The following is a 16,031-nucleotide window of genomic DNA, read 5'->3' on the forward strand; positions in this document are numbered from 1 at the left end:
AAAACATTATTGTATTGGGTTTATGTGTCAAGAGTTTGATAGCAGGGGTGACCTCTGTGAGCGGAGCTTTCCCATGTCAGATCAGAGCCAGCTCCAGATGGCCCCAAAAGGGATCTGCTGCTGTCCAGAGCTGAGCCAGGGAATGATGCTGGTTGGGCCTCTGGGAGAGCAGGTTGAAGAAAGGGAAACAACTGCTGTGCAACAGCAGCTGGGAGAGCGGAGAACCAGCCCTGCAGCCCCCAGGTGAGTGCAGCAGGAGGGCAGGAGGTGCTCCAGGTGTAGGCAGCAGCAGTTCCCCTGCGGCCTGTGCAGGGAGAGGCCCCTGGTGGAGCAGGCTGTCCCCCTGCAGCCCATGGGTCCCACATGGGGCAGATCTCCACACTGCAGCCCATGGAGGAGCCCCCAGTATAGCAGGTGGATGTGGCCTGGAGGAGGCTGCAGCCCATGGAGAACCCCCGCAGGAGCAGGCCCTGGGCCGGAGCTGCAGCCCATGGAGAGGAGCCCACGCAGGAGCAGGGGGTCTGGGGGGAGCTGCCGCCCACCCGTGGGGGACCCGTGCTGGAGCAGTTTGCTCCTGGGGGATGGATGGACCCTGTGGGATGGAGCCGTGTGGGAGCAGTTCTTGAAGAGCTGCTGCCTGTAGGCAGCCCCTGCAGGCTCAGTCCGAGAAGGACGGCATCCCGTGGGAGGGACCCCACATGGAGCAGGGGCAGAGAGGGACTGTGAGGGAGTGACGGAGATGAAATGTTAGAGACTGACCGCAGCCCCCATTCCCCTGTTCTGTTCAGGGGAAGGAGGGAGAAGAGGGTGCAGGAGGGAAAGAAGGTGTTTTTTAATTAGCTTTTAGTTTCTCACTGTGCTAGCCTGCTAGTGATAGGCAATACATTATATTGATCTCTTTATGCTGAGTCTGTTTTGCCCATTACAATAACTGATGAGTGATCTCCCTGTTCTTATCTTAGCCCTTGAGCCATTTCTATTGCATTTTCTTCCCTTTTCCTTTGAGGTGTGGGAGTGAGAGTGGTTGTGGTGGAGTTCAGCTGCCCAGCATAGTGAAATGACCACAGTTATTTAGAAAAAAACAACCATCCAAACAAAACATCCCACAACCCTGAAAATGAGTTTTATCGCATGGATGTAACTGGCAGATGTGGATGGAAATCTTTAATTCCACTGCATGGATTTCTCATACCTGGGTAAAAAGAGTAACTAATAGCAGTGGATTTTTCTCATGTGTTACTGACATTGGAGCGGAAGGGATTCTTGCTTCACAGGTCTTCCCTGAAAAGAGGAGTAACAAGACTTAGCAGTGCTTTGTGTGTTCTACTTCAGCTCGGGACAGAAGTGTACTCCATGACATGCAGGCTCTTTTCTTCTCCCTCCTACTCTTTTTTTTTTTTTGCCTGTCCCTTTTAATTTTCTCTTACCTCACTCTCTTCTTAGTCCATCAGTGTTTCCTTGTCACAGATCGTTATCATCCCTCAGACTTTGACCCTGGGCTCAGCTGAATTCTCATAAATTGTCTGCCCCCATTCTGTTTTCTTCCCTCATAATTTCAGTCTCCTCACCTGTGTTACTCCCATTTTGTTTGTGACACAGTTCAAGTTCCTTTCACTGCTCATAATTTGGTGTTCACAGCTCATAATTATGTGCTTTCCTGATGCGTTTTCTCATTCCTATTTGTCCTCTTGAATTTCTCCTGTTTTCAACCTGTACCTGAGTTTTCCTATCAAATGTAAATATAATTGATTCCTTAACAATTGCTTTTCTCATTACCTTTGCTTTAATTCTCCATTCAAATTATTATTACTTGAAGTTGCTAACCTTAGACAGCAGCCTCCACAGGCCTACAGCTATTTAGGTGAAGTACCTGGCTTGGCTTTGTACAAGTTTGGTAGTACCTCTGTAGCTTTGGTCTGGGGGGTCATTGGTGCTGTCCAGCAATATGGTTTGCATTGGGAGGCTGAAGCAGTTGTCTTGGAATTTTATGGCACTTTCAATAGAGAACCTCTTGCAAATTTTGACTGAGCAAATCAAAAAAGAATTAAAAAAAAAAAAAAATTAACTTCCCCCCCCCCATAACACAAGAAGAAGAAAAAACTTTTGAGCGAGACTGTAGGAGTAGAGGAGAAAATCCTATCTAAATCAGAGAAATTTTAGTCCAAACACTTAGCAGATGGCTAAATGACAGGATACGAACAAAATGGTCTAAGTTAGTTATGCTACCTAAGTGAGAAGGTCGGATCATCTTTCTTTCTTAATCTACACCCTTTTGCTTTATATAAATATATATACATACATATATATATGCCCTATCAAATATCTCCCCAAAAATGATTTTATTAGTCAGATTTTAGTTATATTCCTATATGCCTATGATTATATTCCTATACAATAGAGTTACTCATAAACTCATACTTTTGAAGTATAAAGCCAGATTTTTTTTTTGAGCTTTGTGCTTCTTGTGGTGCTGGATTTCTGTAGGAAAAAAAAAAAAATTTACAGCTTTCCTTAAACCAGTTTACTTTGAACTTTCTAGGAAACGTGTGTAGCCCAGTCAACATATTTCTGTTTTAAGAAACAAAGGTTATTCAGTGAAAATATAGTGCCATCATAGCTCTGCACCCCTGTGTTTATTGAACAGAATAAACATAATACCCATTAACTGTGGCAACGTTTCCAGCAGGCTGCAGACCTACTTCAGACAGCAGGGAAAAAACGTCTATCACCTAGAATAAAAAATTAGATTGTTCTGTGAATTAAAAGCTGTTTTGTTGCATGCAGTATGGATACATGCTGAGACTCAGTTAGTGAACCATTCTTCTCCTAATATACAATTACACATTAAAAGTAAATTAAGGAAGGCTGCTAACGTACAAGTATTGTCCTCACATTAAAAAAAAAAAAGACAAAACATCTGCTGGGTGCTTAAGTTAATGATTCTTTAAACTTTTGTTTTTCAGGTTCTTCCTTCAAATCAAGCTGCAGCAAAGGAGAAAAAACATTGGAATTCATTCCAATAAATCTCCATTTGCAAAGAATGCACGTGCATAGTCCTCGATTGAAAGGTAAAGCATATTCTGCAGAGAAATCCTCTGAGTATGAAAAAGCATACTTTGAAATACAATTAAACTTACAGCTGAAAGAGGCAGTTCCCATTTTAGCCCTTTTTAAGATGCAAGTATCTTAACTTACATATCTGGTTTCAAGAATCATCATCAGATGGACATAAAGTTTTCAAATGAAACATTACAACAACAGTAGGTCTGAAAATTATGCTGTTTGGAGAGTTGAATCTTGGTCTTTTTTAACTTTTCACTTACTTGAAGGATACTGGCAGCAGTGTTATTAAATTTCATGGATGGGACATAAAGATGCTACAGGAAAAAAAAAGCACAGAAAGTAGTAGTAGTAAGTTGATTTTTTTGGTAAATGCATGTGATATTTAGACTTCAGATGAGTTTGGAATAATGCTGAGACTGAAATAATTTCACAGGAAATACTTCAACTTAAAAACAAAACAAAGGAGATTTGTTTCATTTTTTTTTTTTTTTTAATTGCTAACCACTGAATTTTGTATGATATTAGATTGTCTAAGATTTCTAAAGTATGGCTTGATATAGAAAGTTCCTTACATGACTAGATGATTGCTTTTTTCTTTTTAATAAAGTTACGTTTCTAAATTCAGTATTTAATAACTTAAACAGTGAAACATTTACAGGAGTATAAATTTCTCACTTGATTTTTTTTTAATGGGCCCTATAAGCTCTGCAAGTGGACATTTCCTGTCTTTGTTTTGTGCCCTAATCTGGAGCCTGCCCATTTTCCTTCATGGTTTGATTTCATTCTCTCAGGTTTGTGCACCTGCTTCTACACCCCAAACTTACTGTTTTGGAAATTGCTTTGGAAATATTCTAGAGCAACTGAGGATATACTGTCCTTAGAAAACAACTTTACAACTTGGAAAACAAAATTACAAGTAAATCATGTAAACAAAGAAATGACCAGCTTAACCCTTCCTTCACTTTTCTCTACAAATTCTGAAACCTGCACCCACACGTGTTGCTGTTCAAATGGATGAGAAGTTAAGAAAACCAAGAAATCAGGTCCCATGTTTCAGCTATGCAAGGAATTTCTGTCTTGTCTTCTGAAGCTGCAAACTTTGGATACTGACTGCAGATCTCGGAAAATTAAGGAGTGGTTAGCTAAATTTCTTTTGAATTCTTTACTAATAAGTTCCAAGGAGTTTGTGCTCTTTTTGTTTTGATGGTACTTCAAACAAATAAGCAAATTCAGAATATATGTGCATTGAAATACATTTGTAACCCTATGCATAGTTCAAAATGTTGTCATGTAACAGTGCAGAACTAATACTGTCATGTTTCATACTGACATACTGCACAATGTTCAGTAAGATTCATGTGCTTCTAGGGCATTGACTGAATTTTTCATTGTGATCCATAGTGCCAATAGTGGTGTAAAAGCCAATCTTATCTGTCTTGTTTCTAAGGTGTTTTTTTTCACTGTGCCACCAGAGATAATGGTAGAGCACATTAAATTTTCTCCCAGAGTTTGCCTGGATGAACTCACCAGCCTAGGTGATGTAAGTAGCACGGTTCCACGAAGGACAATGTGACTTCTGAACTTAATATATCCTATTTCCTAGGAAGCCTAAATGAACCCAGTGCTGCTTGTGTCTAAATTGGCTTTTTCAGTGCTGCCCTGTGTCACGTAAGCATTTGCTTAGTCTCAAAATGCAAATATCTCATGGATTGTGCTAAAAGTAGAGAATTTACATCTTCTGGAAAGAGGGGATCATTTTCTGTAATGTCTTCTGTCATTCAGTAACTATAACAAAAAGTTTATGAAGATGAATATACTTGTCTTCAGTTGGATAAATCATTTCGGTATCTATTACTCAAAGTCCCATCTGTTTAATTTATTGAAATAAGTTTCATTTTATGAGCACCAAAAGGCTACATCTTCTATTAGATGTATACTTATATTCTGATATTGTAGCAATTGCTGGTCATTCTGTCATTCTGAGCACTTTGATGTCAAGTTGCTCTTTCTCAACATGTGCTTTGCTTGTCATATATCAAAGGGCAGCCAGAGCATAACAGGGAGACTGATGGGAAAAATAGAAAAGCCTACAAATATTCATAGGGGTTGTGATTAAATGAGCTGATGAGCAACAATGTTGTCATTGACCCTTATGCTGTCAGATACCTTCAGTTTGTGGATGCAAGATAGGTCTTAATCATGTCTATCGTATGTGTACATACGGATATGTACTTTGTTCAACGTGTCCAGTAACAGGCTTGTTTTTACTGAACTTAGATGCAGGTTACTGTATCGTATTGATGTGAAATAGAAAATGCTTGTGCGTCTAACCTTCTGGTAGGAACTGCTTTGAGAAAAATACTGTTTCTTTATGGAATAACTTCATCCCTATCAATTTGATAAATGTTGCGTTTTGCTCTGTGAATCATACTATGGAAGTTAAATTTATATGTTGCTATAGCTTTGCTTTTGACCTTGTTTATACAATAAGCAGACTTGTTTAAAATGAAGAGATTTTCATTTTGCTTCTGTGTCCAGTGCAAGACAAAGATGGCCTCATGTGAAGGTGAGGAGGTTGATTCAAGTTCTAGATTGAGCTGTGCTTGGCATAAAAATCGTTCTACTCTTTATATGGACTGGATAAAGCTCAGGATTATGGAACTGTGTTGCTGTGGTTGTCACCATGTTGCACCTGGTTTATTGAGGAAGGAGTGCTGAGCAGGAAGTGCTGAATGGTGAAGGGACTGGTTTTTGGCAACTGTATAACCAGTGTTGGTGTTTCACTTCTGTAAGTAGGAGGTGAATAAATCTTTTGAGTCAGAATAATTAGAGTGAAATGTTTTATTTAAAGCTAGTTTTCTTGTATTCCGATGCTCTTTTTCCCCTTCAAATTATGAACTACTTATTTGAGGGAGGGCTCCCTCCTCCCCTTCTTTTCCCCCTTTCTTTTGTATGAATTATTAATTTTTGTGGAACACGCTGACAATATGGCACAGCTCCTACTACTCTCAGCTGCATTTTAAGCTTTGTCTCCACTGCTGAGTGTTGTCAGCAATAGTCTGTTCTTGACTTGGATAATGGTTATGAGTTACTGGAACATGCTGACACTCATGCTGACACTGTTTGTCCTTCATGAGGAGCTGCATTGATGTATAAGCAGAGCACATCACAAGGAATTCCTCCCAAGCCTTGCAGCACTTTCCAGTATAGCATGCTCTGGAAGGTGAGAGAGAGACAGCCCTGTGCCCATCACCAGGGTCACACTTGTTTCCTTCTTTGCTGCCCTCACTCTTCTTGTTCTCTTCCATGCAAGAGGTGCTCAGCTGGTCTGGGTGTGTTTGGATCTGAAACAGTTGCTCTTCGTGCAGGGAAGGGCCCAGGCTGAATGAAAGCTGCCTTCTGGGCAAATCCCCTGGGGTAGCTGTAAACAGCACCACTATTTTTAAGACAAAGTCAGCAAAAGCAGCAGGATTTAGTCTTGTATACGTTTTTCTATAGCTTTATGAGTTATCCGGAAACATATCTGAATGCCACTGTCCAGTTAACCTGATGAGTTTCGCTCTTATTTTAGTTCCAAACTGATGTTGCTTTAAGCAGTAGAACTATTGTCAGCACTGGAGGTCTAGTAGCCAAAGGTTATGCGTTATGGATAAAACTTACTGAAGACCTGAAAGAATGGGCTGTTTACGAATCTTGAGGCTCACATGAGGCTAATGAAATTATGTTGCTTCTCCTCAAGTGGGAATTGAAGAGCCACCATTTCATTAGAGTTCAAATCAATTTGAGCAAATATGCTTTGAGATTCAGCTCTGGAAGTAAAATGTGGTTCATTAGCTGTGAATCATTTGTACAGTGTTCTTGCTTCTAGGGATATTTATCATCAGAATGCAATAAAAGTTCTATTTTAGGAGAGGATGAGATTTTAATTTACATGGAAAGCTTCCTTGATGAATAAAACAACTCTCTCTCTCAATTAAAAAAATCCTGTTTCCTTTAGAAGAACGTCTTAAAAATGCCTCAGTCTGACCTGTATTTTTATACTTCAAGTGAGTACAACATAGGTACTGCTTAATGCAGATGGAAATTCTGCACATGCTAACGTAAACTTTTGACAAAGCGATTGTGATTTTGGATGTAACTCTCTGTTTCTGTACTGACAATCACAAGCACAAAATGAGAGGCTGTTTTTAAAAAGACGTTCAATCTCCAGTTCCATAAGCAGACATCCATAGAAAATATCCATCATGCATGTCATTATGCACAGAGTAACAACAGTTTGTCATGTCAGCAAGAACTTCAATAGCATAGTTTATTTCCCATTTTGGTAACCTTTCAGCTGAAAATAACAGAATTGTTCTGTGTTTATAATCATATATACAAAGTAAATGTATGTGATAGAAAAGGGCTCTTCAACTTAGCATTAAGGAGGTAGTCATACCTGAAAGCAGAAACTAAACAAATTCAATCTAAATATGAAGTGGAATTTTTTACTAGTCAGGAGCAACTTCTCTGGGAATGCAAAGAATTCATTGTCACCTAAAGTCTTTAAACCAACCTAAGGAAAAAAAAATGCCCTCACTCAACCAGAAGACATTAGCTTGATGCAGTAATCATTAGCTGCAATTCTGTAACTTGTGTAATTCGGGTAGTCAGACTACTTCATCATGACGGTTTCTTAACTCCAAAATGCATGAATCTGTGCGTTTCAGTATGACTTCAAGTTAAATACTGAAAGAAGTAATAAAGAGAAATACACAAAGGACCAATTTACTTCACAGCTTTGTAAACCTCAGAGCTAGAGTATTTTTCTACATTGTGGCACATAATAGATGTAGTAATAAATCAGGTAAACTTTCTGAGGTGTGCAAGTGTAAAAATATTAACTAGCTGCTGGGCCTTCTTGAGACAGGTTCTCAATTATTCCTTGGAAATAATGCAGACTTGTTCTCCTAATGTCTTGTAGAGTAGCATTGCTATAGTATTGCTATGTTTTGGGCATACAAATCTCTGTGCTTGTCTCTTCCTGTTTCAGATGCTTTGTATGATGTAATCACCGTGGGAGCCCCAGCAGCACATTTCCAGGGATTTAAGAATGGTGGTCTCCGAAAACTGCTGAGTAAATTTGAAGCAGAAAGGCGAAAGTAAGTATTTCTGTAATAGCTAGGAAAAGATCATTAAAGCTGCATTGTAGTAGTAGGACCTCATTGAGTTACAGAACAGTTTCCCCCTGCTGGATGCATGGAAGATGAAAATCTAGTACGACTGGACAATGACTCATTCATAAAGTAACTTCTTTATTTTTCCTGTTTTGCTAGATGGCAAAATTGAAGCACAATTTACTTGGCACTACAAGATTTATTTTGGACGCAAACACACAATTGTGAAATTTTCTTCCCATATTTCAGGAAGCCTGAGGAGTACCTATACTTGAAAACATGCTCCTCAGAATGAGTAATCTCTTCTGTAATGATTGCGACCAAGTAGGAATCAGCTATAGACAACTTTTCAATAAAAAAACACAATGGTTTCCAGTAGCATTTTCATTTTTGACAGTCCTGGGCACGTCTGCAAAAAAATCTTTCCGGCCTGACAAGCTGTCAGCGTACCCGTAGTTGTGACTATGTTGTGACTGCTCTGCAGTTGGACAACCTGTGCCACACTGTGCAATTAATGGTACAGCATTTGAGAGGAGGTACATGTGTATGCTAATCTAAATCATCACAGTTCTTCATAGAAAATTAATTTAATTCGATTCGTATTTGGCATTCCAAAATATTTAATGGATACCATATCATAAGGAATGAAAAGATGATACATTATAAAAATCTACTGTTAACTTCTTCAAATTTGGCTAGAAGCAAATTTGACTACAAGTTGACATTAGTGTTTAAAAAAAACAAAAACAACAGCAGATGCATTTGCTTTGAAAACTGTAATGAAAACTGTGTTTTTTAATTTCATTTTACTGTTTTGCACTGCATGGGCATAAAAACCTTATTCTGTGGCCACTTCTGGTGAAAAAACTTGCCAATGAAATATAAGTACTGTTTATCATTAGAGACCTGTGGATGGACTTCGTGTTGACAGTAGGTACCTAATCTCCTGCCCGCAGACTGGTGCAGGCAGCCTTATTACCATGAACAGGAGGCCTATAAATTTCCTGCTTCCTTAAGAAGAAAATGTCTAAAGACATTTCATAAAGTATCTGTTGTCAGTGTTTCAAAATAATCTCCAAAGCTGTGTTCATCTGATGCGTTAAATACAAGCATCATATTTAAGTACTTTTTCAAGTATTTTAATAAGGTGGATAAGGACACACTCTTTATTATCTTTTATTAAAAGAAATTTAAGTTCTAAGTAACATGAAGAATTCTGCAGTTCTAGCCCTCAAAATATTCAGCTTTCAGAAAATGAGCTGTCTCTCACTTGCATTGTCTTGGAACTTATCCACACTGACAGAATATGATTTCCCAAACTGGAGGATAGCTGCGAGGTAAACTTGAAATGATTATCTGTGATTTATGTTAATTGGAGGAAAAAAAGGGAAAATGCCCCGTAGCAAAGAGTCATAGTCTTTATTGAGGTCTTTCTTGAAAAGACCTGCAGCATCTCTTAGGAATGAATAGCCAATGCCCTTGTTTCATAGTCGCCTGTAACAGGGGAGAAGAATGTTGGCTAGACCTTTGGGTCCTATGCAGTGTTAAGTGTCAAAAGGCTAGGATGGCAATGGATACTCATTGCAGCACAGCCTCTCCTTGTTTATATTCATTCACCTTGATTTCACTGACCTAAACTATACAGCCCTCTGAGTTCATAGAGGATTGTGATCAGGAGCAGGTTTTATTAAAGTATTTCATACCTATTTCAGAGTGCCTACACATCCTCGTATATTTGCCCTGCTTCTGAGATATTTCTGCATCTCTCAGAAGCACCTCTAGATTGGTGACTTTTGAGGACATCGAACTGGACCATATTCTGGCAGTCCAGTTTTCTTTGTTTCTCTCTTCACCTGGAAGAGTGGAAGTCTGTCTCTAGGACTAGCAAGAGTCACTATGTTGCTATCCTTTCAGACTATTCCTAGGAAAAACAAAAAAACTGGAGTCAGGATAATAAACTTAAATTTGAGCGCTGACAATAGGGGACTGCAGTTTTTAGTGAATCACTTGCCACTCCTTCAAGATTGCTCAGTGTATGAATTCCACGAAGCAGAAAGAAGGGAACCTCCAGAAGTCATCTTCCCTTCTGTTGCTGAGAAGAGCTCCAAGGAAACTCCACACTTTTTACACTTTTTTTTTTTTTTTTTTTTTTTGTCTTGAGTTGGAAGAACTTGGGTGGGTCAAAAGGTAGGAGAAAGCATGCTCTGAATATGATCTCAGTTACTTGAAAATTCAGGAGTGGAACTGCTTTAAATAGATACTTGAAAAGGCTGTTCTCATTCTTACAATGGAGAAATTTCTTTCACTATGGCAATGATAACTTTATTTTGTATGCACCTGTTTATTTAACTGCATGAGGATGCTTTGAGGACACTTGGCATTTCTGAGGGCAGCTTTTACAATTTAAATTTTCTGTTTTACAACTGCAGCAGCTTTTCTGAAGCTTTGGTTGAAGGAAGAAATGACACCTTGAGATATCAGTCAGAATATGAAATGAGCAGGAAAAAAAAAATGCAGATTTAGCTGCCGTTTCCTCTGGGCTAACTGAGCTAAAGACCTGGAGAAAGATGTGGGAAGAGATTATTTCTCAATCCAGTCCCGGTAGCTTTCAAGACATCATTGTTGATGCATATGACAGAATGTCTTGCATGCATTTGACCTTCAGGCTGATTAGTAGAACAGTTTGCTGAAATATTCGACAGTGTCAGCATATCACAAAATATTCCTCGCTCAAACCTGTGCTTGTGGAATTAACAGACAAGAGGAAGTGTTAACTGTTAGCAAGGTTATATCTCACTTTGCAAGATGTAATTGCATTTGCAGTTGCCAAACCAAAACCACAATGAAACATATGTTTCATTGGAGTTTATCAGAGGAATGTGTAATAAGTGTATCTGTTTGAAGATGTGTGGCATGTTTTCCATTACATGGAATGTAGATGTTTGTGGAGACCAAAGAGGGGAAGTTTTAAAAAATATTTATTAAAAACGCAGTATTTTTATATAACTTTCTTTTGCTTATTCCCAAGCAAGTAATACTAAAAAATAAAAATCAATTGAAAAACATGGTCTTGAGTAAGAGATGGAAAAAGTTAGCCATATATGGTTAACTTAGCCATACATGTATATGATCTGAAGTGAGGCACACTGCTTTACAACCCATTTATAATCTTTACAGTTCTTTATCTGCAGAAAAGTGGCAAATAAACTGCCTCAGCACTACAAACATCAAGCATGTCTGTAAGGTATGACTGTGTTGTGCTTGTCCCTGTAGTAGCTAGCAGTGAACTTCACAAGAACTTCATAAGTAAGAGAAAAGATGCTTTTCTTAATTGTTTAGGCATGGCACCATTTAAATAACTGAAATGTGCTGACTGAAGTATGTCAAACCATTGCAGTGCAATGCAATTAATTATCTGTGTATGAAATACATTTATTCTGTTTTTTTCTTTTTTTTTTTTTTTTTCTCTCATGATACGATATTGATTCTTATTACTTATGTTCTTCCTTATTTGTATCTAAAAGAGAAAGTTGTTCAGATTTAGTCTTCTCTTGGCCTGCCAGTATAGATTACTTCTCCATCCAGGAAATGAAAGGGCTCATCTTCTCATCAATCTAGATGGCACAGCAAATCTTTATTTGTAGAGTTTAGTTGTGCAGGCAGGCATTCTGTGAGTTATACCCATATTATGCCTCACTGTTTTAAGTGTTCATAAGTCACTTTCAAGTTACTCTAATAGTTTTATTTTCTTAAACTTTGTAATTATAAACATTTTAACGCTCAAGTACTAGTCATCAGGAAAAACAGAGGTGTCCCAGAAGCTGCACTAGCTTTTGTGATTCACTATTTTTTTTTATACAATTTCTAGCAGGTTCTTTAAAAAGCAGGTTCTTGAAAAGGAATCCCGCTTTAAATTAGAGCAAACTTAAAGCTAAGAGTAGTGGAAGGTTGATTTTTTTGTTTGTTTGTTTGTTGGGGGTACCATCATTATTTGATTTGAGTATGAATTCTCTGAAAGGCCCCGTTTTTGTTTAATAAGGCCTAGATCTTTGGTCAAGGTGTGAGGTATGCTTCTTCATTAGCATAGTTATTAACAGAGGTTTTATTAAAAGTGAGATCTTCAGGGTTCCTACACCTGATTTTCACAACCTTCACCCATTCCTATTGTGTGAGAAATCTGAAATGGTACTGTTTCACAGGAAAGCATAGACATGTTGAAACAATAATGATTTGTGTTTGATCTAATTGGAACCTTAGTTCTGCAGGGAGATCATAGACTGTTAGGCACAGTACTTTTCACAGAGACGTCCTTTGCTCACTTTCTCTCTTTTCATGTGTGCATGCATGTCCATAATTATATATAAATATATGAGAAAGAGACAGACTTCATGGAAATGAATGTTTTTTGACACACCATAAAATCAATGTTTATGGTTGTTGGAAGTTTTACTGAGAAACTGCCACAGTTTGTGTGCTATTCATTGATATAAAAATCTCATCACAGTATTTTTCAGCCACTAGGCTCTCTAGACAAAATTGTCTGAAGCTTTTCCTTAAACAAGCCTGAAAGAAAGGTTACCAGGACTGGCAAAGAAAAGGAAGAAGGGGTTTAGAGGTGCTTCACATACAAAGATTAGAAAGGATTGTCCTTTGGAGAGCAAGACACTATTTATTTCTTCTATGTGGGCTGCAGGAGTGATGAGAAGTCGTTCCATGACTTTGCCAGTCTTTCTCTGTGTAATGAAAGAGGAGGGCAGCACTTCTACTTTTTAAACAATGTGGGGGTATACGCTGTTTTCCTGGTGTAATGTACATCAGGCTGCCAGGAAATGGTTAAACTGAAAGGTGTCATTTACCCTCAGTTTTGTGGTAAGGCATGAAAGTTTTTGTCTTCTGCTAAGAACCTTGCTCAGTTACCCTGGATGAGCTTCTCTTCTATGTTAAAGGTTACTTGCATCTTTCTACCAATGTGAAGATACCCAAATATTAGTTTGAACAACTACAGAAGGCTTTCCATAGGCATTCAAACTTCCTGGACTGAGTCTTCCTAGGAAGACTCTTTGCCACTATGGTATCCGTTCTAACTAGGTCAATGTAGTGCATCTTGACTTTTGTTTTCAATACAACTCATGTCCCATTGCCAGTTGAAGATATTGGTGTAGTGTTTCTCCAAGAGTCAGATAGAATTTGAATTGGGAGGCAACAGAAGAACATCAACAGAAGCTCTATGCATACAACCTTGATCATCACTTCAAGATGAGGATTCAGACTTAATAAGTAAAGACGAATTAGATAGAACCAGTAAAATATCATCATTTTCCTTAGTATTCAAAACAAATTTCAAGGGAATCTTAGAGAAATTACAAAAATCCATTGAAAAATCTGATCTCTCCTATTTTCCAAATCTCAGCCCTGATCACATAGCTTGCTTTTATTTCCTGATATGGTGAATTGTCCTGTTTTTTACGTGATCAGTTGAGTTTTGATCAAAACTTTCCACTTCATACAGGTTACAAGAGATCCTTTAAAAACAAGCCACCGTGCTGGTAGTTTCACTAGCATACATAAGCTCAAGATTACCTGGGAGGGGGGTTTTGTTTTATGTTCCTTAACTGTATTCTGGATATTGATGTCTGCAGTTTTTACTGTGAAAAATCTAAGGTCAAATGTTCATTGTTAAAAAGATTTTAACCCAGTCCCAGATGGTGACAATTTAACTCAGCCACACAAATGACTTAGTTAACAGCAGGAGTAGAGTTACTCTGAGTGTCATTAAAAAATTAGATGTTTAGCATATTGCAGTATTTATTCTCAGGCAAAAACTTTGTTAACTTAAAGTTAAAATTGCAGATTTAGTCAATATAGTCTTTATCCAATTACATAATATTGTTATTAAAGCAGTTCTAAAGCCTAAATGACTACTGACACTCACGTGGATGTTGGTAATGATGGTGCCAAGATGTAAAAGTCATTTTCTATGCGAAGTGAAACTTCTGAAACTTAACCCAGAAGACATTCAAGAGATACATAATCAATAATATATTCTATTTATCAAGGGTAGTTTTTCATAGTGTTGCTGATTTCCTGCACTGGGCCTACCCATTTTGTCTTTTACCGAATGCAGAAGTTTTCTTCTTACCTGTTATTCCTTTCATCTAGTTTCTACATCAGAACACCTGTAGAAAGTTTCTCTGTATTCTGTGCATCTTCTATGAGCAGCAGCTTCTTTAAAGCGGTATTACTGATGAGTATTACTGATGTACATTAACTATATGTAGCAGCAAGTTCTAATAGTACTTATTTATAAGGAGGCTCATTTCAGTGAATTGGAAGCATAAATGCCTTTTCATGAATTGTAAGCCACAGAAAATTTCAGACTAAGCTTAGATGCAAAAGTGTTGGGACACATGAATTATAAAACGCCAGATATCCCCCCAGGCATGTTGTATCTGAAAAACAATAGCTCACTTCCTTTGGACTTGTACTGAAGAAACTGAATTTTGGGGTTGTTTTTGTGTTTTCTGGGGTTTGAGGGAAAGGTTAAAATTAGCTAAATCATGAGGCTTGATAGGAAATCTCCTTCTAAAGAAAGAGTAATTCTCTCTTCACAATTTCTTTTATTTAAAAGCTATGACTGACTTTAATAGAATGAGAACTACCCACAGGGTTAGCGTCTCTGTCTGTCTTATAGCATTGTCTGTAGCTTTTCTGCTGCAATATTCACTGAAGCTTAGAGTTGGGAGATAGTGAAAAAGATCTGGGAATTAAGGGCTGAGGGGAATCCCAGAATGGAGTATGTGCATGGTGAGCTTGATAACAAGTGTTAGCCAAATTCAGCCTGCAAAAAGGCTGTTTGATAAAGGGAGGAAGAAGACTGAAGGGGAATTAGAGATTATTCAGTGTTAAGACTGTCTTTGCTACAATTAACATAGACTGTTAATCTTTGTCTGTGCCCTCTCTACTGAGTCTGTCAGCTTGAGAGTTGCAGTAGATGAAGCAATGGATCTAATTTGACTGACAGTGTTGCCACCTCAAAGGCAGAGCTGTGACCATTTCCTCATTTCTTAGAGGGGCAAGATTTTATTTTTTATTTTTTTTCACAATTCATTAGGAGAGATGGTTTCAACAATTCGTTCTGTTGAAATATTCAGAATTCTGCCCTCTGCACTTAGTAGCCAGTACGTCATTTAGTGGGCTGTGAATTGGAGATGTCGTAATTTTGGTGTGGTTGACAGCATGGCAATGCCTCACTGACTCAGATGTCATTCATCCTGACCACTTCTACAAAGAATTATATCTAAAATGGAGGCATTAGTGAAAGAAAATTAGGATGGGATATCGTGTGATTTGGGACAGTAACTCTGCCAAGTACCTAAGCAAGATGCTTAACTTTAAGACTGCTTCAACTTATTCTTATTTGCAAAAAGATTTAAGCCTTTTAGATTTTGTGAGAGTGACTTCATTTGGACTTCTGAATGTGTGTATGTCTTGCATCCAATTAAATTTAATTTCTTATTTGTAGAAAGCTAATGAGTGGGAACTGGAAGAGATAATAAAGAGGAAATGGGAGTGAAAAGATCTGAAAAAAAAAAAAAAGACTAAAATGAAAAGCAACTATCATTGAAGTTCAAAGAACTGCCTGAGTGTCAAAATTCAGGTCTTGATCTTCAAGTTAAGATATAAAGCTGGGAGGGAGAAGGGCAGAAGAGAGGCAAGGATGAATGAAGGAAAGACACAAGGGGAAAGAGGATATGCATACAGGGGCAGCTGGGGAGTGTGTGCAATGCTCTGTCGTCGTTGATGTTCTAGGAG

General features: G+C 38.2%; 1 protein-coding gene across 5 annotated transcripts in view; it reads left to right on the top strand.

Annotated features, from left to right (window-relative positions):
• INPP4B (inositol polyphosphate-4-phosphatase type II B) overlaps window positions 1-16,031 on the top strand; it is a 292,595-nt gene that overhangs the window by 206,656 nt on the left and 69,908 nt on the right. For all 5 annotated transcript variants that reach the window (XM_032186552.1, XM_032186554.1, XM_032186553.1 and 2 more), the window contains 2 exons: window positions 2,964-3,068; window positions 8,096-8,204. In XM_032186552.1, the coding sequence (XP_032042443.1) occupies window positions 2,964-3,068; window positions 8,096-8,204 (214 nt within the window). The remainder of the gene's footprint in view (window positions 1-2,963; window positions 3,069-8,095; window positions 8,205-16,031) is intronic.

The sequence above is a fragment of the Aythya fuligula genome, chromosome 4 (assembly GCF_009819795.1).
Source record: "Aythya fuligula isolate bAytFul2 chromosome 4, bAytFul2.pri, whole genome shotgun sequence".
Lineage (NCBI taxonomy): Eukaryota > Metazoa > Chordata > Aves > Anseriformes > Anatidae > Aythya > Aythya fuligula.